We start from the raw sequence: 24,542 nt of genomic DNA on the forward strand, positions 1-24,542 counted from the left end.
CAAAGTTCATGCAGACCACTGCTGAAACAGAGTTGGTCTACCTGCGGAACGATTGTCTGGTGATCGAGTGCGAGGTCAGTTGAAAGGATCGATATGGTTGACTAGAGGGGGGGGGGGGGTGAATAGGCAACTACCAATTTTTAGCTTTTCTTTACCAAATTAAACTTTGCATCAAAGTAGGTTGTCTAGATGTGCAACTAGGTGAGCAACCTATATGATGCAATAACAACAAGCATACAAGCAAGCAAGGGAAGAAACACTAAAGAGCTTGCACAAGTAAAGGTAAGAGATAACCAAGAGTGGATCCGGTGAAGACGAGGATGTGTTATCGAAGTTCCTTCCTTTTGAGGGGAAGTACGTCTCCGTTGGAGCGGTGTGGAGGCACAATGCTCCCCAAGAAGCCACTAGGGCCACCGTATTCTCCTCACGCCCTCACACAAATGCGAGATGCCGTGATTCCACTATTGGTGCCCTTGAAGGCGGCGACCGAACCTTTACAAACAAGGTTGGGGCAATCTCCACAACTTAATCGGAGGCTCCCAACAAGACCAGGAAGCTTCACCACAATGGAATATGGCTCCGAGGTGACCTCAACCATCTAGGGTGCTCAAACACCCAAGAGTAACAAGATCCGCTAGGGATGAGTGGGGGAATCGAAAATCCCTTGATGGAAGTGTAGATCGGAGCCTTTTCGACCACTCCCAAGCAAATCAACAAGTTTGATTGGCTAGAGAGATAGATCGGGCAAAAATGGAGCTTGGAGTATTTAATGGAGCTTGAGCAATAAATGGAGCTTGGGGGAGGAAGAGGTAGGTGAGAAGGAAGAAGGGGACTCCCTTTTATAATGGGGGCAACAATCCCGTTGCCCCCACCAACCAGCCCCGCACAGGGCGGTACTACCGCTGAGAGGGGGCGGTACTACCGCCAGGACAATGGTACTGCCGCGCCAGCCAGCGGTACTGCCGCGCTGAGGAGACTAGTATGGAACGGACCCAAAAGTGGTACTATCGTGGTGGTAGGGCGGTACTACCGCTCCTGGAACGGTACTACCGCCACTACAACCGTGATTAGTGCCGCAAAACCCGACACGAGAAAAAGACCTCTCAAATCGAGGCAGTAGGAGCCAGACTGCCCAGCGGTACTACGGCAGTGGGGTCAAGGGCGGTAGTACCGCTGTGGAGCGGTACTGCCGCTTGTGACCCTTCGGCCGTAGTACCACAGGCAGTGCGGTACTATCGCTGGGGCGCGCGCGCGAGAGAGAAGGAATCTCTCAAAGATGCTGAGGACAAGGCGAAGGTGCCAGGCCCCCAGCGGTACTACTGTTGTGGAGCCACGGGCGGTACTACCGCTGCGGAGCGGTACTACCGCTTGGCTCCTCAGCGGTACTACCGCTGGGTGCGCGGTACTACCACTTTGACCCAGACAGGACAAGGAAGAGAGGAGAGATCTCTTCAATGGAAAGGAAATGCTCGGTGGGTGAGAAGCTAATGTGTACGTGATGATTCCACCCATGCAAAACCCCAGCGGACCCCCTCTTGATAGTACGGTGCCCTCTACGCAACTAGTCCACCGAGAAAGAAACGAAAGAGCTACACCGTCTTGAAATACACTCCGAGGGGAAGAAGGTGTCTCATGCCAGGGGAGAATCTGTGAATTATTCAAAGCACAAGATTAGTCCGCAAACATGTTGTCATCAATCACCAAAACTACCTTGAGAGAGATATGCCGTAACAATCTCCCCCTTTTTGGTGGATTGATGACAACTAGGGATTTGCGCAAGGAAAAGAAATAAAACGAAGAAAGCTAAGAACTACAAAATATAGACGGGCTCCCCCAGAATGTGTGCACCAAGAGATGGCACGACACACACATTCGGATCAACACTCCCCCTATATTTTATAGTCCAACAATACTAAGCACAAGATATATGAGAGAAGTGAATAAACAGGACAAGCATGCATCTCACAATAAACTACAGTACTCTGAAATGACATAAGTAATAAGGTAGCGATAGGGAGCGTATGTCTCACACCATATGTCTAGAACTTAGGTCTCACACCAAACCAAACCAAAGAAGGACACCGAGAGAACACACAAGAAACCACAAGACGACTCAAAGCACGACACAAGAAGCAAATCCCTACACTCTCTCCCCCTTTGGCAGCGAGACACCAAAAAGGGCATAGAGTGACACTACGAATCCAGGTGATGGGAGGAGGAAGATCTCGAACATCACATCTCTGCATCTTCATCGTGGGTCGAAAACTGCTCGACATCGGAGTCGGTCCAGTGGCAATTCTGATGAATCCAGTCCTCCTCTTCAGTGATCTGACCCTCAGACCCACTGGCAACTGTTGCTCCCATCTGACGCATGAGCTCCTTGTGGCGCATCCTAGCATGCTTCTCCGCCACATGAGTCATGTACTGACCATGAGACTCCATGCAGAAAAGCTTCTTCATCTTGCGCTTAAGCTTCTGTGCCCACGACGGTTCTGCACTAGAGGGGCCAAAGTTCTCCTCATGAGCATCAGTAGCAGCCTCACCCTCGGTCCCCATGGCAGCAGCGGCAGCAGACGAACCCCCTGTGGCAGCAGTAGCAGATGGACCCCCTGTGTGAGGCGCTGTCCAGTTGTCCTTCTTCCTCAGATGCTTGATCTCATGAGAAACCAAGTCTCCAGTCTCTAGCAGCACTCTGGGATAAGTCTGTGCCCAGGCCCTCTCAATGAGCCTCATGATGAATGGACCATAGATAGGACACTTGCGCTCAGACACGACAGATAGAAGTTCAGACCACATGACATGAGAGATATACAGGCTCTCTCCAGTGCTTGCTTCCTTCTCATGCTGACAGAAAAGGAGCATGTCCACGAGGTAAGAGTGGACCATATCCAGATTCCTGATCCGAGGGAAGAGAGTCTCACGGAATATGCGATGAAGAATGTCCAGATATGGAGACAGCTCATAGGTCTTCTTCTCAGTTACTGGGTGAACCTTCACAGTGCAGTAGGGCCAAAGGGCTTGCTTGTGGGTGGATGTAGCATTGCGGTGAGGACAGAAACCGACAGGAGTCTCAAGCCCGTTATCCACCACATCAAGTAACCCCATGAACGCCTGCCACTTGACGGAAAGCAGCTTGCCATTGGTCATCCATGTCAGAGTCCTATCGACATCTGTCCCAAGATGGACGATGGCATAGAATTGAGCCACCAAATCCGCATCGAAATCCTTGTTGAATTGCATGATCCTGAGAATGTTCAACTGAGTGCACATCTGAAGGGCTTCGCCAAAGTACTCTGGGTCCTTCTCCATAGCATCAGTGTCAATGGAGCGAACATCAACAAAAAGATTCTTCTTGGCCTTGATCACATCAAAGTAGATGGCAAACTGAAAACGGTTCCAGAACGGGCGGTTGACCAAAGTGGGTTCTTGGTCCACCGCATAGGGGTTGCGGCGACGCTTCTCCCAAAAATCCTTGTTGGCCATCTCAGTCACAGTCTTCCCTTTTGGCTTGTTGGCGGCTCGCTTCGATTGCCGAGGAGGTGGAGGAACACTTGCAGATGCACTTGCTGGAGGCGGTTGGGTGCTCGAGGAACCACCGGCTGGCTCTGAGGTGCGGTAGCGTTTTGATGTGGCACGCCCGGGGTTGATACGACGACCTTGCTGCTCGGAAAGGTCATCACCTGGAGCCAAACACAAGAACACGCAAAACAACCAGAAAGAATGAGCATAAGCCAACAAACTCAACAAAAAGATCAAGGTAAGGCAGAAAAATGATGGAAATTGGCATGCAGCGGTAGTACCGTGACCTGCCCGCGGTAGTACCGCCCCCAAGCGGTAGTACCACCCCAAAGGGAGCGGTAGTACCGCTCTAGGTCAAGCGGTAGTACCGCTCCAAAGAGAGCGGTAGTACTGCTTGAGGCGGAGAAACAACAGTTTCTTATAGCATGAGGCGGTGAAACAGCGGGTTCCTACTACCGTGGTCAGATCCGGCACTACCGGCCTACCAAATTCAAAAATAATCCTACCAAACTCTAATCGAGATAGTCTAGTTGCCTTCTTCAACCAACTCAAGCCTAGATTTAGCCAAAAATCTAGAGATGCAACCACCATTGCCCCTAAGAAACAAGAACTAAAAAAGAGACAAAACGAAAGAAGGAACGGGGCAATACCGGCATCCATGGCAAGAGGACGAGGTGGGGATCGACTCCACCAAAGGAAATGGAGAGGGACGCCCCGGAGATGGAGATCCGCCGGAGCCCTCCCACGGCGAGTGGAGGCTGGAGAGAGGAAGAGAAAAGAGGGGCGAAGTGAATGGGTATGGGGGAGAAGAAACCTCCCCCTGCCCCGACTTAACCCCCTGTTCTCGTCCCCCAGCGGTAGTACTGTGCTGGGGGCGGTAGTACCGCTTACGAGCGGTAGTACCGCGCACCACCAGCGGTAGTACCGCCCAGCACGCCACAGCAACTAAACAAACACGGCTTTAGCTCGACGAAACGACAAAAACAGCAAGAGACCAAGACACACCTCTTCAAAAGAGGGCGGTGGCCGAGGCCACCTATGTTTGAGTCAAAAGGTATGGCACCGCGAAGATTTTAACCTTGGGCCCATGACCAAAACTCGTCTTTGAAGCACAAGTGCCATCAACAATGGCTAAAGTGAAAGACTTGATCAATTTATGCATAATGGGGGGGGGGAGGGAGAGTTCATTGAGAGAACAACACTCCCCCTATGTCCATGGCTACACCTAAACTAGACAACAAATTGAGCGTGGTAGGGTGTGCACAAGTTCAAGCCACATTGCTCGAATTAATGATATTTAGCTCATGCCTTAACTCGGGAAATCTTGCTTCATCCAAGGGCTTCGTGAAAATATCTGCAAGGTTGTCATGAGTGTTGACATAGTTGAGCTCTATCTCTCCTCGCCTAATGTGATCCCGGATGAAGTGATACCGAATCTCAATATGCTTCGTCTTGAAGTGTTGCACTGGGTTGAGAGAAATCTTGATGGCACTTTCATTGTCACACCAAAGAGGCACTTTGTCACAAGTGACACCGTAATCCTTTAAAGTTTGCCTCATCCATATAAGTTGTGCACAACAACTACCGGCGGCAACATACTCCGCCTCAGTGGACGAGAGAGACACACAACTTTGCTTTTTGGAAGACCAACTTACCAAAGAGTAACCAAGGAATTGGCACCCTCCAGAAGTGGACTTCCTATCCACTTTGTCTCCCGCCCAATCGGAATCCGAGTACCCTACAAGCTTGAAGTTTGATCCTCTTGGGTACCATAAGCCAAAGTTTGGGGTATGAGCCAAATATCAAAAGATTCGTTTGACCGCCACATAGTGACTTTCCTTAGGTGCGGCTTGAAACCATGCACAAATTCCCACACTCAACATGATGTCCGGTCTAGATGCACAAAGGTAAAGCAAGGATCCAATCATGGAACGATATACCTTTTGATCCATCACTTTACCATTGGGATCTAAGTCAAGTTGGCACTTGGTGGGCATCCGACTTGACGTCACTTAGCTTGAATATCTTGAGCATGTCTTGAGTGTATTTGGATTGATTGATGAAGGTTCCTTCTCTTCTTTGCTTCACTTTGAACCCTAGAAAGAACTTCAACTCTCCCATGGAGGACATCTCGAACTTTGAGGTCATGAGAGCGGCAAATTCCTCATTGAAAGCTTTGTTAGGAGAACCAAAGATAATATCATCAACATATAATTGGCACACAAACAACTCCCCTTTGACCTTCTTAGTAAAAAGAGTGGGGTCGATTAGCCCAACTTCAAAACCACGGTCTTGTAACAACTCGGTAAGGTGGTCATACCACGCACGTGGGGCTTGTTTAAGGCCATAGAGTGCCTTATCGAGTTGATACACATGATCGGGAAAGTAGGGATCCTCGAACCCGGGGGGTTGCTTGACGTAAACCAATTCATTAATGGGACCATTAAGAAAAGCACTCTTCACATCCATTTGTTGTACTTAAAGTTATGATGAGAAGCATATGCAATCAACATGCGAATGGATTCAAGACGAGCAACGGGAGCAAAGGTTTCACCGTAGTCGATACCCTCGACTTGGGAGTAGCCTTGTGCTACCAAACGAGCCTTGTTGCGAATGATAATCCCATGGGAACCTTGCTTGTTCTTGAATATCCACTTGGTTCCAATGACATTGTGGTTCCCCGTTGGCCTTGGCACCAATCTCCACACTTTGTTGCGCTCGAAGTTGTTGAGTTCTTCGTGCATGGCATTGAGCCAATCCGGATCTTCTAGCGCCTCATAGACCTTGTGGGGTTCCACACAAGAGACAAACGCGTGATGCTCACAATAATTTGCTAATTGTCTACGAGGTGCTTACCCCCTTTCTTAAGCTTCCAAACACATTCGTCATGAGATGATCCTTGGTGGAGAGCTTGGAAGCAACCTTGGCGGCACGACGCTCTAATTCCTCCTCGGTGGTGAGTTGAGGAGCGGTTACTTGATCATCTTGAGCGCCGTCATGAACTTGTTCTTGATCTTGAACTTGCTCGGGGGAGAGAACTTGACCTTGGGCATCACTTGGTGTGTCAACACCGTCTTGAGTATGATCTTGCCCTTGGTCTTGTTCATGAGGTTGAGGGCCTTCACTTTGTTCTTCGAAAGCATGTGGGCCTTGGGTTGGTGATGGCTCCACTTGAGTGGAGCATTGTCCTTCTCCTTCGGCCACAAGGGGTTCCTCAATGGGTAGGATGAAACCAACACCCATTCTTCTTATGGCTTGAGGAGGAATTCCATCACCTACATCACAAGTGCCACTTTGCTCCACTTGGGAGCCGTTATTCTCATCAAACTCCACGTTACACGTCTCCTCAATAAGTCCCGTGGATTTATTGAGGACACGGTAAGCATGAGAGTTTGTAGCATAACCAACAAATATGCCCTCATAAGCTCTAGCCTCAAATTTAGACAACCGAACACCTTTCTTGAGAATGAAACACTTACACCCGAATACCCGGAAGTACTTGAGGTTGGGCTTGTTATCGGTGAGTATCTCATATGGAGTCTTGTTCAAGCCCTTGTGGAGGTAGAGCCGATTGGATGCATGACACGCGGTGTTGATGGCTTCGGCTCAAAAGTTGTACAGAGACTTGAACTCCACCATCATGGTCCTTGCCGCATCCATCAACGTCCGGTTCTTCATCTCCGCAACACCGTTTTGTTGAGGGGTGTATGGTGCGGAATATTGATGCTTGATTCTCTCATCACTAAGAAATTCATCCAAGGTGTAGTTCTTGAACTCGGTGCCATTGTCACTTCTTATTGTCAAGATCTTTGCATTGTGTTGACGTTGTGCTTCATTTGCAAAGTCAATGACGGTTTATTGGATCTCGCTCTTCCTCTTGAAGAAATACACCCACGTGTACCTTGAGTAGTCATCCAAAATCACCAAGCAATACTTCCTACCTCCAAGACTATCGAAGGATGGGGGCCCAAAAAGATCCATGTGAAGGAGCTCCAAGGGCCTCTTTGAGTAAATGATAGTCGTGGGAAGGTGAGCCTTCTCATGTAGCTTTCCTTCGATACAGGCACTGCAAGCACGATCTTTAACAAAACTAACATTCGTTAGTCCACGGACATGGTCCCCCTTGAGGAGACTTTGCAAAGATCTCATATTGACATGGGCTAAATGGCGATGCCAAAGCCATCCCACATCAACTTTAGCCATTAGGCATGTCGCGGTCTTAGTGGGTCGCTCCGAAAAGTTAATCACATATAGACCGTTCTCGACATGCCCAACAAAAGCTACTTTAAGAGTCTTGCTCCACAAGAGGGCCACGGTATCGATGTCAAAGAAAGTGGCAAAGCCCATGATTGCAAGTTGACGAACGGAAAGTAAATTGTATGCAAGGGACTCAACAAGCATGACCTTCTCGATCGTGAGATCATGAGAGATGACCACCTTGCCAAGTCCCAATACCTTAGAGGATGAGGCGTCACCCCACTCGACATTGGTGGGCATAGATGGAACTTTGTGCATGTCCACCACCAAGTCCTTGCTTCCGGTCATATGATTTGTAGCTCCGCTATCGAGCAACCATGATCCACCACCGGAAGCAAACACCTACAAGAGATCAATGCTTGGTTTTAGGTACCCATTTTGTAATGGGTCCTTTGATGTTAGTAACAAGGGTCTTAGGAACCCAAATAGACCATTCAATGTACTCATGAAGAGAACCAACAAATTTGGCATAAACATGCCCATCACTAGCACGGCATAACACATAAGAAGGATTAAAATCGCCGGCTTTGTTGGGAGGGGTGACATTGCCCTTCTTGACATTGTTCTTCTTCTTCTCCTCGGGGGCACTCTCTCCCTCCCTCACAAAGGTTTGCATGAGGGGAGGAGGTCGTTTGGTCTTGTCATTCTTCTTCTTCTTCTTGGAGTCGGGCACGTACCCAACCCCTTCCTTGGCCACACCTCCCTTTTGGTTGATCAAGAGATCGTTGAGGTTCTTCTTGCCTTGTATGCAAGTCGCAAGACCTCTCTCAAGTTGCTCCTTCAACTTAGCATTTTCCTCAACAAGATGTATATGCTCACAACACGGGTTAGTAGCATTTGCATTATCAATTAAAACCATATGAGGAAAAGTTGCTTTCTCCTTAGTTAGCTTCACTTGGAGTTGATCATGAGACTCCTTGAGACTAGCGTGAATACCCTTCAAGGCCTTGTGGGCCTTGTCAAGTATATCAGACTCCTCTTTGAGTCTAGCAAGATCAACCCCGAGTTTGGCCTTCTCAGAATTTAGCACACGAGAAACAATGAGGGCATGATCATAATCTTTCTTTAACTCTGCATGATCAACGTTGTGTGACTCCTCAAGAGCCAAACGAAGACCACTGAAAGATCGTGGATGTCGCCTAGAGGGGGGGGGGGTGAATAGGCGCTTTTAAAATAATTACTGTTTAGGCTTGAACAAATGCGGAATAAACCTAGCGGTTAATATGTCAAGCACAAAACCTAAAACAACTAGGCTCACCTATGTGCTCCAACAACTTATGCTAAGCAAGATAAGCAACTATGTGATAGCAAGATATATGACAAGAAACAATATGGCTATCACAAAGTAAAGTGCATAAGTAAAAGGCTCGGGTAAGAGATAACCGAGGCACACGGAGACGATGATGTATCCCGAAGTTCACACCCTTGCGGATGCTAATCTCCGTTTGGAGCGGTGTGGAGGCACAATGCTCCCCAAGAAGCCACTAGGGCCACCGCAATCTCCTCATGCCCTCGCACAATGCAAGATGCCGTGATTCCACTAAGGGACCCTTGAGGGCGGTCACCGAACCCGTACAAATGGCAACCCTTGGGGGCGGTCACCGAACCCGTCAAATTGCTCGGGGCGATCTCCACAACCTAATTGGAGACCCCGACGCTTGCCCAGAGCTATACACCACTATGATTGAGCTCCGGACACCACCAACCGTCTAGGGCGCCAAGGCACCCAAGAGGAACAAGCTCTAGGGTGCCCAAACACCCAAGAGTAATAAGCGTCTCAACCTTCACTTCCACGTATCACCGTGGAGAACTCAAACCGATGCACCAAATGCAATGGCAAGGGCACACGGAGTGCCCAAGTCCTTCTCTCCCAATCCCACCAAAGCAACTAATGCTAGGGAAGAAAATGAGAGGAAGAACGAAACAAGAACACGAAGAACTCCAAGTTCTAGATCCAAGGGGTTACCCTCACTTGGAGGAGAAAGTGATTGGTGGAAACGTGGATCTAGATCTCCTCTCTCTTTTCCCTCAAGAACTAGCAAGAATCATTGGAGGGATTGAGAGTTAGCAAGCTCGAAGAAGGTCAACAATGGGGGAAGAACACGAGCTAAAAGGATAAGGTTCATTGGGGAAGAAGACCCCCTTTTATAGGTGGGGAAAAATCCAACCGTTACCCACCAACCAGCCCGCGGCCAGCGGTACTACCGCGCCTGGCCAGCGGTACTACCGCAAGGCCGCGCGGTACTACTGCTTGCAACCAAGTGGTACTACCGCACGGCTGTGCGGTACTACCGTACCGACCCACGGTACTGCTGTTGGGGAACGTAGTAATTTCAAAAAATTTCCTACGCACACGCAAGATCATGGTGATGCATAGCAACGAGAGGGGAGAGTGTTGTCTACGTACCCTCGTAGACCGTTCGCGGAAGCGTTATATCAACGCGGTTGATGTAGTCGTACGTCTTCACGTCCGACCGATCCAAGTACCGAAAGCACGACACCTCCGAGTTCTGCACATGTTCGGTTCGGTGACGTCCTCGCCTTCTCGATCCAGCAAGAGGGGCAAAGTAGTAGATGAGTTCCGGCAGCACGACGGCGTGGTGACGGTGTTGGTGAAGAACAATCTCCGCAGAGCTACGCCTAAGCATTACGAAAACTATGACGGAGGATAAACTAGAGGGAACGGGGTTGCCGGCACACGGCTTGGTGTTTCTTGATGTGTCTTTGGTGCTAGCCCTGCCCCTCTATTTATATGTTGAGCCCTGGGGTCGAAACTTGGAGTAAAAGCCTCCACAAAGTCGGTTTCACCCGAAGGGAAAGAGTCCTTCTCGGACTCCAGGGCCAGACGCCAGGGTTCCCGGCATCTGGACCCAGACGCCAGGGACCCTGGCGTCTAGCCTCTGGACTCCGCAAAACTTCCTTTTGCGCTTTCCAAAAACCTTGTGGGCTTTCCCCTTTGGCCCAAATAAAGTGTTCTCGTACCCAAACATTTCGGGAAACATCCGGAACCCCTTCCGGTGATTTCCGGAACCCTTCCGGTGACCAAACACTATTATCCAATATATCAAACTTTATCTCCAGACCATTCCGGAGTTCCTCGTCATGTCCGTGATCTCATCCCGGACTCCGAACAACATTCGGCCACCAACATACATAACTCACATAGTACTATATCATCAACGAACGTTAAGCGTGCGGACCCTATGGGTTCGAGAACTATGTAGACATGACCGAGACACCTCTCTGGTCAATAACCAATAGCAGGACCTGGATGCCCATATTGGCTCCTACATATTCTACGAAGATCTTTATCGGTCAAACCGCATAACAACATACATTGTTCCCTTTGTCATCGGTATGTTACTTGCCCGAGATTCGATCGTCAGTATCTCAATACCTAGTTCAATCTTCGTTACCGGCAAGTCTATTTACTCGTTCCGTAATACATCATCTCGCGACTAACTCATTAGTTGCAATGCTTGCAAGGCTTATGTGATGTGCATTACCGAGAGGGCCCAGAGATACCTCTCCGACAATCGGAATGAAAAATCCTAATCTCGAAATATGCCAACCCAACATGTACCTTTGGAGACACCTGTAGAGCTCCTTTATAATCACCCAGTTACGTTGTGACGTTTGGTAGCACACAAAGTGTTCCTCTGGCAAACGGGAGTTGCATAATCTCATAGTCATAGGAACATGTATAAGTCATGAAGAAAGCAATAGCAACATACTAAACGATCGGGTGATAAGCTAACGGAATGGGTCAAGTCAATCACATCATTCTTCTAATAATGTGATCCCGTTAATCAAGTAACAACTCTTTTGTTCATGGTTAGGAAAGATAACCATCTTCGATTAACGAGCTAGTCAAGTAGAGGCATACTAGTGACACTCTGTTTGTCTATGTATTCACACATGTATTATGTTTTCGGTTAATACAATTCTAGCATGAATAATAAACATTTATCATGATATAAGGAAATAAATAATAACTTTATTATTGCCTCTAGGGCACTAGAGTCAATAATCTAGTTCACATCGCCATGTGATTCAACACTAATAGTTCACATCACCAAGTGATTAACACCCATAGTTCACATTGTCATGTGACCTATACCCAAAGGGTTTACTAGAGTCAGTAATCTAGTTCACATTGCTATGTGATTAACACCCAAAGAGTACTAAGGTGTGATCATATTTTGCCTGTGAGAGAAGTTTAGTCAACAGGTCTGCCATATTCAGATCCGTGAGTATTTTGCAATTTTTTATGTCTACAATGCTTTGCACAGAGCTACTTTAGCTAATTGCTCCCACTTTCAATATGTATCCAGATGAAGACTAAGAGTCATCCGGATCAGTGCCAAAACTTGTATTGACGTAACCCTTTTACGACGAATCTTTTGTCACCTCCATAATCGAGAAACATATCCTTATTCCACCAAGGATAATTTTTGACCGCTGTCCAGTGATCTACTCCTAGATCACTATTGTACTCCATTGCCAAAATTAGTGTAGGGTATACAATAGGTCTGGTACACAGCATGACATACTTTATAGAACCTATGGCCAAGGCATAGGGAATGACTTTCATTCTCATTCTATTTTCTGCCGTGGTCGGGCTTTGAGTCTTACTCAATTTCACACCTTGTAACACAGGCAAGAATTCTTTCTTTGACTGTTCCATTTTGAACTACTTCAAAATCTTGTCAAGGTATGTACTCATTGAAAGAAAAAAAAACTTATCAAGCGTCTTGATCTATCTCTATAGATCTTGATGCTCAATATGTAAGCAGCTTCACCGAGGTTTTCTTTGAGAAAATCCTTTCAAACACTCCTTTATGCTTTGCAGAATAATTCTACATTATTTTCGATCAACAATATGTCATACACATATACTTATCAGAAATGTTGTAGTGCTCCCACTCACTTTCTTGTAAATACAGGCTTCACCGCAAGTCTGTATAAAACTATATGCTTTGATCAACTTATCAAAGCGTATATTCCAACTCCGAGATGCTTGCACCAGTCCATAGATGGATCGCTGGAGCTTGCATATTTTGTTAGCACCTTTAGGATTGACAAAACCTTCTGGTTGCATCATATAAAACTCTTCTTTAAATCCATTAAGGAATGTAGTTTTGTTTATCCATTTGCCAGATTTCATAAAAATGCGGCAATTGCTAACATGATTTGGACAGACTTAAGCATCGCTACGAGTGAGAAAAATTTCATCGTAGTCAACACCTTGAACTTTGTCAAAAACCTTTTTCGACAAGTCTAGCTTTGTAGATAGTAACACTACTATCAGCGTCCGTCTTCCTCTTGAAGATCCATTTATTTCTATGGCTTGCCGATCATCGGGCAAATCCATCAAAGTCCATACTTTGTTCTCATACATGGATCATATCTCAGATTTCATGGCCTCAAACCATTTCGCAGAATCTGGGCTCATCATCGCTTCCTCATAGTTCGCAAGTTCGTCATGGTCTAGTAACATGACTTCCAGAACAGGATTACCGTACCACTCTGGTGCGGATCTCACTCTGGTTTACCTACGAGATTCGGTAGTAACTTGATCTGAAGTTACATGATCATCATCATTAGCTTCCTCACTAATTGGTGTAGTAGTCACAAGAACAGATTTCTGTGATGAACTACTTTCCAATAAGGGAGAAGGTACAATTACCTTATCAAGTTTTCTACTTTCCTCCCACTCACTTCTTTCGAGAGAAACTCCTTCTCTAGAAAGGATCCATTCTCAGCAACGAATGTCTTGCCTTTGGATCTGTGATAGAAGGTGTACCCAACAGTCTCCTTTGGGTATCCTATGAAGACATATTTCTCCTGATTTGGGTTTGAGCTTATCAGGATGAAACCTTTTCATATAAGCATCACAATCCCAAACTTTAAGAAACGACAACTTTGGTTTCTTGCCAAACCACAGTTCAGACTGTGTCGTCTCAACGGACTTAGATGGTGCCCCTTTTTAACGTGAATGCAGCTGTCTCTAATGCATGATCCCAAAACGATATTGGTAAATCGGTAAGAAACATCATAGATTGTACTATATCCAATAAAGTACGGTTATGACGTTCGGACACACCATTACACTGTGGTGTTCTAGGTGGCGTGAGTAGTGAAACTATTTCACATTGTTTTTAACTGAAGGCCAAACTCGTAACTCAAATATTTTACTTCTGCGATCATATCGTAGAAACTTTTTATTTTGTTACGATGATTCTCCACTTCATTATGAAATTCTTTGAAATTTTCAAATGTTTCAGACTTGTGTTTCATCAAGTAGATATACTCATATCTTCTCAAATCATCTGTGAAGGTCAGAACATAATGATACTTGTCGCGAGCTTTAATATTCATTGGAGCACATACATCAGTACGTATGATTTCCAACAAATCTGTTGCTCGCTCCATTGTTTCGGAGAACGGAGTCTTTAGTCATCTTGCCCATAAGGCATGGTTCGCAAGCACCAAGTGATTCATAATCAAGTGGTTCCAAAAGTCCATCAGTATGGAGTTTCTTCATGCGCTTTACACCGATATGACCTAAACGGCAGTGCCACAAATAAGTTGCATTATCATTATTAACTTTGCATCTTTTGGCTTCAATATTATGAATATGTGTAACACTATGATCGAGATCCAACGAACTATTTTCATTGGGTGTATGACCATCGAAGGTTTTATTCATGTAAACAGAACAACAATTATTCGCTGACTTTAATGAATAACCGTATTGCAATAAACATGATCAAATCATATTCATGCTCAACGCAAACACCAAATAACACTTATTTAGTTTCAACACTAATCCCGAAAGTATAGGGAGTGTGCGATGATGATCATATCAATCTTGGAACTACTTCCAACACACATCGTCACCTCACCCTTTACTAGTTTTTGTTTATTCTGCAACTCCCGTTTTGAGTTACTACTCTTAGCAACTGAACCAGTATCAAATGCCGAGGGGTTGCTATAAACACTAGTAAAGTACACATCAATAACACGTATATCCAATATACCTTAGTTTAGCTTGCCATCCTTCTTATCCGCCAAATACTTGGGGCAGTTCCACTTCCAGTGACCAGTCCCTTTGCAATAGAAGCACTTAGTCTCAGGCTTAGGATCAGACCTGGGCTTCTTCACTTGAGCAGCAACTTGCTTGCCGTTCTTCTTGAAGTTCCCCTTCTTCCCTTTGCCCTTTTCTTGAAACTAGTGGTCTTGTCAACCATCAACACTTGATGTTTTTCTTGATTTCTACCTTCGTTGATTTCAGCATCACGAAGAGCTTGGGAGTTGTTTCTGTTATCCCTTGCATATCATAGTTCATCACGAAGTTCTAATAACTTGGTAATGGTGACTAGAGAATTCTGTCAATCACTATCTTATCTGGAAGATTAACTCCCACTTGATTCAAGCGATTGTAGTACCCAGACAATCTGAGCACATACTCACTAGTTGAGCGATTCTCCTCCTTCTTTTAGCTATAGAACTTTGTTGGAGACTTCATATCTCTCAACTCGGGTATTTTCTTGAAATATTAACTTCAACTCCTGGAACATCTCTTATGGTCCATGACGTTCGAAACGTCTTTGAAGTCCCGATTCTAAGCCGTTAAGCATGGTGCACTAAACTATCAAGTAGTCATCATATTGAGCTAGCCAAACGTTCATAACGTCTGCATCTGCTCCTGCAATAGGTCTGTCACCTAGCGGTGCATCAAGGACATAATTCTTCTGTGCAGCAATGAGGATAAACCTCAGATCACGGATCCAATCCGCATCATTGCTACTAATATCTTTCAACATAATTTTCTCTAGGAACATATCAAAATAAACACAGGGAAGCAACAACGCGAGCTATTGATCTACAACAAGATTTGCAAAATACTACCAGGACTAAGTTCATGATAAATTTAAGTTCAATTAATCATATTACTAAAGAACTCCCACTTAGATAGACATCCCTCTAATCCTCTAAGTGATCACGTGATCCAAATCAACTAAACCATGTCCGATCATCACGTGAGATGGAGTAGTTTCATTGGTGAACATCACTATGTTGATCATATCTACTATATGATTCACGCTCGACCTTTCGGTCTCCGTGTTCCGAGGCCATATCTGTATATGCTTGGCTCGTCAAGTATAACCTGAGTATTCCGCGTGTGCAACTGTTTTGCACCTGTTGTATTTGAACGTAGAGCCTATCACACCCGATCATCACGTGGTGTCTCAGCATGAAGAACTTTCGCAACGGTGCATACTCAGGGAGAACACTTCTTGATAATTAGTGAGAGATCATCTTAAAATGCTACCGTCAATCAAAGCAAGATAAGATGCATAAAAGATAAACATCACATGCAATCAATATAAGTGATATGATATGGCCATCATCATCTTGTGCTTGTGATCTCCATCTTAGAAGCACCGTTGTGATCACCATCGTCACCGGCGCGACACCTTGATCTCCATCGTAGCATCGTTGTCGTCTTGCCAATCTTATGCTTCCACGACTATCGCTACCGCTTAGTGATAAAGTAAAGCATTACAGCGCAATTGCATTGCATACAATAAAGCGACAACCATATGGCTCCTGCCAGTTGCCGATAACTCGGTTACAAAACATGATCATCTCATACAATAAAATTTAGCATCATGTCTTGACCATATCACATCACAACATGCCCTGCAAAAACAAGTTAGACGTCCTCTACTTTGTTGTTGCAAGTTTTACGTGGCTGCTACGGGCTTAAGCAAGAACCAATCTTACCTACGCATCAAAACCACAACGATAGTTTGTCAAGTTGGTGCTGTTTTAACCTTCGCAAGGACCGGGCGTAGCCACACTTGGTTCAACTAAAGTTGGAGAAACTGACACCCGCCAGCCACCTGTGTACAAAGCACGTCGGTAGAACCAGTGTCGCATAAGCGTACGCGTAATGTCGGTCCGGGCCGCTTCATCCAACAATACCGCCGAACCAAAGTATGACATGCTGGTAAGCAATATGACTTATATCGCCCACAACTCACTTGTGTTCTACTCGTGCACAACATCAACGCATAAAACCTGGCTCGGATGCCACTGTTGGGGAACGTAGTAATTTCAAAAAATTTCCTACGCACACGCAAGATCATGGTGATGCATAGCAACGAGAGGGGAGAGTGTTTTCTACGTACCCTTGTAGACCGTTCTCGGAAGCGTTATATCAACGCGGTTGATGTAGTCATACGTCTTCACGTCCGACCGATCCAAGTACCAAAAGCACGGCACCTCTGAGTTCTGCACACGTTCGGTTCGGTGACGTCCTCGCCTTCTTGATCCAGCAAGAGGGGCGAAGTAGTAGATGAGTTCGGGCAGCACGACGGCGTGGTGACGGTGTTGGTGAAGAACAATCTCCGCAGAGCTTCGCCTAAGCACTACGAAAACTATGACGGAGGATAAACTAGAGGGAACGGGGTTGCCGGCACACGGCTTGGTGTTTCTTGATGTGTCTTTGGTGCTAGCCCTGCCCCTCTATTTATATGTTGAGCCCTGGGGTCGAAACTTGGAGTAAAAGCCTCCACAAAGTCGGTTTCACCCGAAAGGCAAGAGTCCTTCTCGGACTCCAGGGCCAGACGCCAGGGTTCCCGGCGTCTGGACCCAGACGCCAGGGACCCTGGCGTCTGGCCCCTGGACTCCGCAAAACTTCCTTTTGTGCTTTCCAAAAACCTTGTGGGCTTTCCCCTTTGGCCCAAATAAAGTGTTCTCGTACCCAAACATTTCGGGAAACATCCGGAACCCCTTCCGGTGATTTCCGGAACCCTTCCGGTGACCAAACACTATTATCCCATATATCAAACTTTAACTCCGGACCATTCCGGAGTTCCTCGTCATGTCCGTGATCTCATCCCGGACTCCGAACAACATTCGGTCACCAACATACATAACTCACATAGTACTATATCGTCAACGAACGTTAAGCGTGCGGACCCTACGGGTTCGAGAACTATGTAGACATGACCGAGACACCTCTCTGGTCAATAACCAATAGCGGGACCTGGATGCCCATATTGGCTCCTACATATTCTACGAAGATCTTTATCGGTCAGACCGCATAACAACATACATTGTTCCCTTTGTCATCGGTATGTTACTTGCCCGAGATTCGATCGTCAGTATCTCAATACCTAGTTCAATCTCGTTACCGGCAAGTCTCTTTACTCGTTCCGTAATACATCATCTCGCGACTAACTCATTAGTTGCAATGCTTGCAAGGCTTATGTGATGTGCATTACCGAGAGGGCCCAGAGATACCTCTCCGACAATTGGAGTGACAAATCCTAATCTCAAAATACGCCAACCCAACATGTACCTTTGGAGACACCTGTAGAGCTCCTTTATAATCACCCAGTTACGTTGTGATGTTTGGTAGCACACAAAGTGTTCCTCTAGCAAACGGGAGTTGCATAATCTCATAGTCATAGGAACATGTATAAGTCATGAAGAAAGCAATAGCAACATACTAAACGATCGAGTGCTAAGCTAACGGAATGGGTCAAGTCAATCACATCATTCTTCTAATGATGTGATCATGTTAATCAAATAACAACTCTTTTGTTCATGGTTAGGAAACATAACCATCTTCGATTAACGAGCTAGTCAAGTAGAGGCATACTAGTGACACTCTGTTTGTCTATGTATTCACACATGTATCATGTTTCCGGTTAATACAATTCTAGCATGAATAATAAACATTTATCATGATATAAGGAAATAAATAATAACTTTATTATTTCCTCTAGGGCATATTTCCTTCAACTGCCGCAACCCCAACACAGAACCGATAAACAGACGCACAGGAGCTGGGGGCGGAACTTCCGCACGCGTGGTACTACCGCGCCCCCATGCGGTACTACCGCGAGGCAAAAGTCCCAGCCAGGGGAAAAGGGAAACTTCCGTGCCTACTTCCGCAAAGAAACAGAAGTAGCAAAAACCGGACACAGTAGTACTGCCGAGGGGCGGTACTACTGCCTGACCGCATAGCGCGGTACTACCGCACGGCGAAAGCGGTACATCCGCTCCTACTACCGCAAAGGGGCGGCACTAGCCTGGTGGGCAGCGGTAGTGCGGCTCCAGGGGAGCGGTACTACCGTGGGCACCTGCGATACTACCGTGCCACTGCACGGTACTACCGCTGATGCCTACGGTACTACCGCTTTCCTGGGAGCAGTACTACCGCAACCAACAATGGCATCCACACAAGGGAGGCAAGAAAACGGAGGAAGCTCCAAGGAAGAAGGAGGGGAAAAGAAGGAGACGAGAACGTGATGAATCCACCCAAACCTTTCCAACGCGGACCCTGACAAAACCACCCTCAAGAGAATAAGAACTGCCATAACTTCTGCATATGAGCTCCGAATTGAGCAAACTCAAGCTTGTTGGAAACAAGACGACGAGTAGCATCAAAACCAAGAAGAACCGGCAAAACCTCCAACAACGATGACCAAAAGTTATAGTAAGAAGAGGCAGGGGAGGTATGCCAACAAATACAGGAGTGAAACCTCCAACCGAGAAGAACCGGCAAAACCTCCAACAACGAAAACCTCATAGAGTATGCAAGCGAACTCGTTTTCGATGAACTCAAGCTTGTCATCAAGATGACCAAAAGCTCTAAGACTCTCAATGAGAACCAAACAAGAACCAAGAAAGATGATGCAAGGATGCAATGGTTTGAGCTCTCAGCGAACGATACGATCAAGCTACTCATCGAGAGCCCCCCTTGATAGTACGATAATCGATCCTATAACCCAGTCTCCCAACTACCATCATGAGACCGGTAAAATAGAAAACCAATCAAGGGCAAACCTTTGCCTTGCACATGGTCCACTTGAGCTAGATGAAGACGATCTTGACTCCCTCAAGTTGGACCACCTTTCTTGATTGGGTTGACTTGATGAAGACTAGTTGATTGCTCCCCCATACTCCACTATGGGTGAGCCACTCTTCCGCACATCTTCACAAGTCCATTGTCACCACAAAGGATGGCAAGCTTCAAGCATTTGATCTCTTCGTGATGCTCCACTTGAACTTGCACACCGCAACCTAACCCCACAAAGAACCCTCACGAAGACCATGGGTTAGTACACGAAGCGTAATTGACAATGCTTACCATACCATGGGATCACTTGATCCCTCTCGGTTCATCTTCTACGCTTTGTGGGTTGGTCAACTTGATTCACTCTTTGACTTAGTCTTGATCAACCTCTCACAAGACCAATCTTTAGGTAATTCCTTGAATAGCACCTTGGTCGACACAAACTCTCCTTGAAACCAACACATGTACTCCAAGAAAAGCCTATGGACAAAAACCTTCAAATATAACTCAAGGCAACCATTAGTCCATAGAGATTGATCAATTACCAAAACCATACATGGGGGCACCGCATGTTCTTTCAACCACGCTCTTCCTCAAGAGCATTGGAAAGATCCGAAATCTCATCGGCATAGTCACGACTATGCCCTTCCATCTTAGAGATGGTGTCTTCGTGAGCCTCGATCATGTCATTGGCCTCACCAAGTTGTTCCAAGAGAGCAACAAAGTGCTTCTTGGATTTTCCCTTGAGTTTGCCCATAAAGGCCTCAAACTCGTTAGCCTCCACATTAGCTCCCTCAAGTTCATTAATGCTATCCATTGGGGAAGGATGATTAATGATGGTAGTTTTGATGTTGGAGGTTACCTTGTTGGTGGCTTTAGCCATGAGGCACTTGGCGGTGATGCTCTCGTTGGGTGAGTCGAAGAGAGACACCCGTGACGTTGTTGCAATGGCAACGGAGGCCATGGCAACCGACTCATCATCTTCATCGTCGTCATCATCCTCATTGTACTCTTCTTGCACAACCAAAGCCTTGGGAGGAGTCTTCTTGGTGAAGTTGTTCTTGTTGGGGAACGACTTGGCCTTGTCCTTTCGGATGAGTTTGCCACCAGCCCACCATTGTCTTCCCTCTTCTCATACGGGCATTCCGCAATTAAATGACTCACGTTGCCGCAATTGTAGCAAGTCCTTACACGTTGCTTGCCCCTTGTGCCACTCGAGTTGTTTTTGCTAAAGTTTGGCCTCGAGTTTTTCTTGCTCCAAAATTGCCTTGAAGCAAGTGCCATGTGTTCATGATATGCATACTTCGTATCTTCGGGGTTGCTCTCCTCTTCTTCCTCTTCTTCTTCTTCCACGGTGAGCTTGGTCTTAAATGCAAGGTTAGGCTTCTTTGCCCGTTGAGAACGGAGCACCGCATTGTCGGTGGTCTTATCCAAAATGTTCACGGCCACAAACTCATCCAGCACTTTGCTTGAGGTTAAAGTGTGGAAGTCCAGTCTTTGACGAATGACAGAGGACATGGCCTTGTGGTAGGGCATCATTGCCTTGAGGAATTTGCGCTTGATCCAATTGTCATCCGTGTCCTTGCTCCCGTGATCTCGTAGTGAGACCGCGAGTTTGGTTACTCTCCGATAAAGCTCACGAGGTTCTTCATCTTCCTTCATTGCAAACTCATCGGCCTCATCTTGTACCACTTCATAGTTGGAGCGTTGAATGCTTGCGCTTCCCCGGTAGAGAGACACGACACAATGCCATGCATCTTTGGCCAAGGCGAGGGGACGAAGATGAGGTAGGTCTTCGGGTGGAATTGCATCTTGAATGATGAAGAGAGCATTCTCATTGAATTGATTGTCCGCGGCTTCTCGAGGAGTGAAGTTGCTTGGATCATGTGGATAGAAACCTTCTTCAATGATTCTCCAAAGGTTAGTGTTCACATGATTTAAATGACGTTTAAAGCGGTAAACCCAAGAATCAAAATCCTCATTTTTCACAATCTTAGGGGGAGGACCGGCATGATTCAAATGAGTGGAAGGAACCGGTCCACCATAAACAAGTGGTGGTTCCACATGGGCAAAGATGCCGGTGCCATTCTTGCAACTAGAAGAAGGAGCCTTTTCACTACTAGCTTCCCCCTTGTCGGGGATAGCATCCGTCACCTTGTTGGCGGGATCACCCACTTTCAACGGTGCGGTGGATAGTTTAAGCCCCTCAAGAAATTTAGTAAACATGCTTTCAACTTCGGTCGTCATAGAGGTTTTCAATGTCTCCAAGGCCACATTGAACTCCTCACAAGAGACCGAAGTTCCCCCATCTCCCGTAGACGAGATCGGATTCACATCGGAGTGTTCCTCCACACCGTCTACGGTATCAACCATACTCTTTGGACGGTAAAGTCCTTAATAAAGAGACGAGGCTCTGATACCAATTGAAAGGATCGATATGGTTGACTAGAGGGGGGGGTGAATAGGCAACTACCAATTTTTAGCTTTTCTTTACCAAATTAAACTTTGCATCAAAGTAGGTTGTCTAGATGTGCAACTAGGTGAGCAACCTATATGATGCAATAACAACAAGCATACAAGCAAGCAAGGGAAGAAACACTAAAGAGCTTGAACAAGTAAAGGTAAGAGATAACCAAGAGTGGATCCGGTGAAGACGAGGATGTGTTACCAAAGTTTCTTCCTTTTGAGGGGAAGTACGTCTCCGTTGGAGCGGTGTGGAGGCACAATGCTCCCCAAGAAGCCACTAGGGCCACCGTATTCTCCTCACGCCCTCACACAATGCGAGATGCCGTGATTCCACTATTGGTGCCCTTGAAGGCGGCGACCGAACCTTTACAAACAAGGTTGGGGCAATCTCCAGAACTTAATCGGAGGCTCCCAACAAGACCACGAAGCTTCACCAGAATGGAATATGGCTCCAAGGTGACCTCAACCGTCTAGGGTGCTCAAACACCCAAGAGTAACAAGATCCGCTAGGGATGAGTGGGGGAATCGAAAATCCCTTGGTGGAAGTGTAGATCGGAGCCTTTTCGACCACTCCCGAGCAAATCAACAAGTTTGATTGGCTAGAGAGATAGATCGGGCGAAAATGGAGCTTGGAGTATTTAATGGAGCTTGAGCAATAAATGGAGCTTGGGGGAGGAAGAGGTAGGTGAGAAGGAAGAAGGGGACTCCCTTTTATAGTGGGGGCAACAATCCCGTTGCCCCCCACCAACCAGCCCCGCACAGGGCGGTACTACCGCTGAGAGGGGGCGGTACTACCGCCAGGACAACGGTACTGCCGCGCCAGCCAGCAGTACTGCCGCGCTGAGGAGACTAGTAGGGAACGGACCCAAAAGCGGTACTACCGCGGTGGTAGGGCGGTACTACCGCTCCTGGAACGGTACTACCGGCACTACAATCGTGACTAGTGCCGCAAAACCCGACACGAGAAAAAGACCTCTCGAATCGAGGCGGTAGGAGCCAGACTGCCCAGCGATACTACGGCAGTGGGGTCAAGGGTGGTAGTACCGTTGTGGAGCGGTACTGCCGCTTGTGACCCTTCGGCCGTAGTACCGCAGGCAGTGCGGTACTACCGCTGGGGCGCGTGCGCGCGAGAGAAGGAATCTCTCAAAGATGCTGAGGACAAGGCGGAGGTGCCAGGCCCCCAGCGGTACTACTGTTGTGGAGCCACGGGCGGTACTATCGCTGCGGAGCGGTACTGCCGCTTGGCTCCTCAGCGGTACTACCGCCGGGTGCGCGGTACTACTGCTTTGACCCAGACAGGACAAGGAAGAGAGGAGAGATCTCTTCAATGGAAAGGAAATGCTCGGAGGGTGAGAAGCTGATGTGTACGTGATGATTCCACCCATGCAAAACCCCAGCGGACCCCCTCTTGATAGTACGGTGCCCTCTACGCAACTAGTCTACCGAGAAAGAAACGAAAGAGCTACACCGTCTTGAAATACACTCCGAGGGGAAGAAGGCGTCTCGTGCCAGGGGAGAATCTGTGAATTATTCAAAGCACAAGATTAGTCCGCAAACATGTTGTCATCAATCACCAAAACTACCTTGAGAGAGATATGCCGTAACATCAGTGTCATCAAGGAAACACTTGAGATTGATTTGCCGCCCTCCGACCTTTTGGATAATCTTGCAATATTGCTAGAGGGGAAGAAGGGAGCGGGCGTGACTTTCAAGGTGCAAGGGGAGGTTTTTCCAGCTCATAAGAATTTGCTTGCGATGCGATCGGCGGTCTTTGATGCGGAGTTCTACGGGCCGATGGCGGACAAAGGGGCGCAGGACATAACTATTGACGACATGCAACCTGTTGTTTTCAAGGCATTTCTTCACTTCATCTACACGGATTCATTGCCTTCCATGGACGATCTTGAGGATGATGACAAAAGAGAAATGTTTAAGCACTTACTCATGGCTGCAGACAAGTATGCGACGGGAAGAATGAAGATGATATGTGAAGGGATGTTATGCAAGTGTCTTGACGTTGAGACCGTGGCGACCATCTTAGCTCTAGCTGACCAGCATCATTGCAGCAACCTCAAGAGTGAATTGCAGAAAACATCGACATTGAAGGCTAGGGTTGCAGAAACCACGGTTCTATAGTTTTGTGCCAAAAATCTCTAATTCTGAGGCTAATTTTTTGCAAAAAACACTAGTCCCACTGGATAGAGTGACGTGGCAAAGAAAAATGCAAATTACACCCTGATGCAGTTATGATTTGCAAAAAGACCCCTGAAAAGAAAGCAATCGGGTCCTCCGTTACGTTCACCTCGCACCGGTCCGAGCTGCTCGTGGAGTTGGCCGTGAGCGACACAGGCGGGGGCGAGCTGCTCGTGGAGAGAGAGAGAGAGAGAGAGAGAGGGAGAGGGAGAAGGAGAGGGAGAGGGAG

General features: G+C 46.9%; 1 protein-coding gene across 1 annotated transcript in view; it reads left to right on the forward strand.

Moving 5' to 3' along the window:
- Window positions 1–24,542, forward strand: part of LOC119358260 (BTB/POZ and MATH domain-containing protein 2-like) — a 27,587-nt gene that overhangs the window by 1,436 nt on the left and 1,609 nt on the right. Inside the window, exons 3-4 of the mRNA XM_037624903.1 lie at window positions 6–74; window positions 23,714–24,197. Coding sequence (XP_037480800.1) covers window positions 6–74; window positions 23,714–24,197 — 553 coding nt within the window. The remainder of the gene's footprint in view (window positions 1–5; window positions 75–23,713; window positions 24,198–24,542) is intronic.

The sequence above is a fragment of the Triticum dicoccoides genome, chromosome 2A, assembly GCF_002162155.2.
Source record: "Triticum dicoccoides isolate Atlit2015 ecotype Zavitan chromosome 2A, WEW_v2.0, whole genome shotgun sequence".
Taxonomy (NCBI): domain Eukaryota; kingdom Viridiplantae; phylum Streptophyta; class Magnoliopsida; order Poales; family Poaceae; genus Triticum; species Triticum dicoccoides.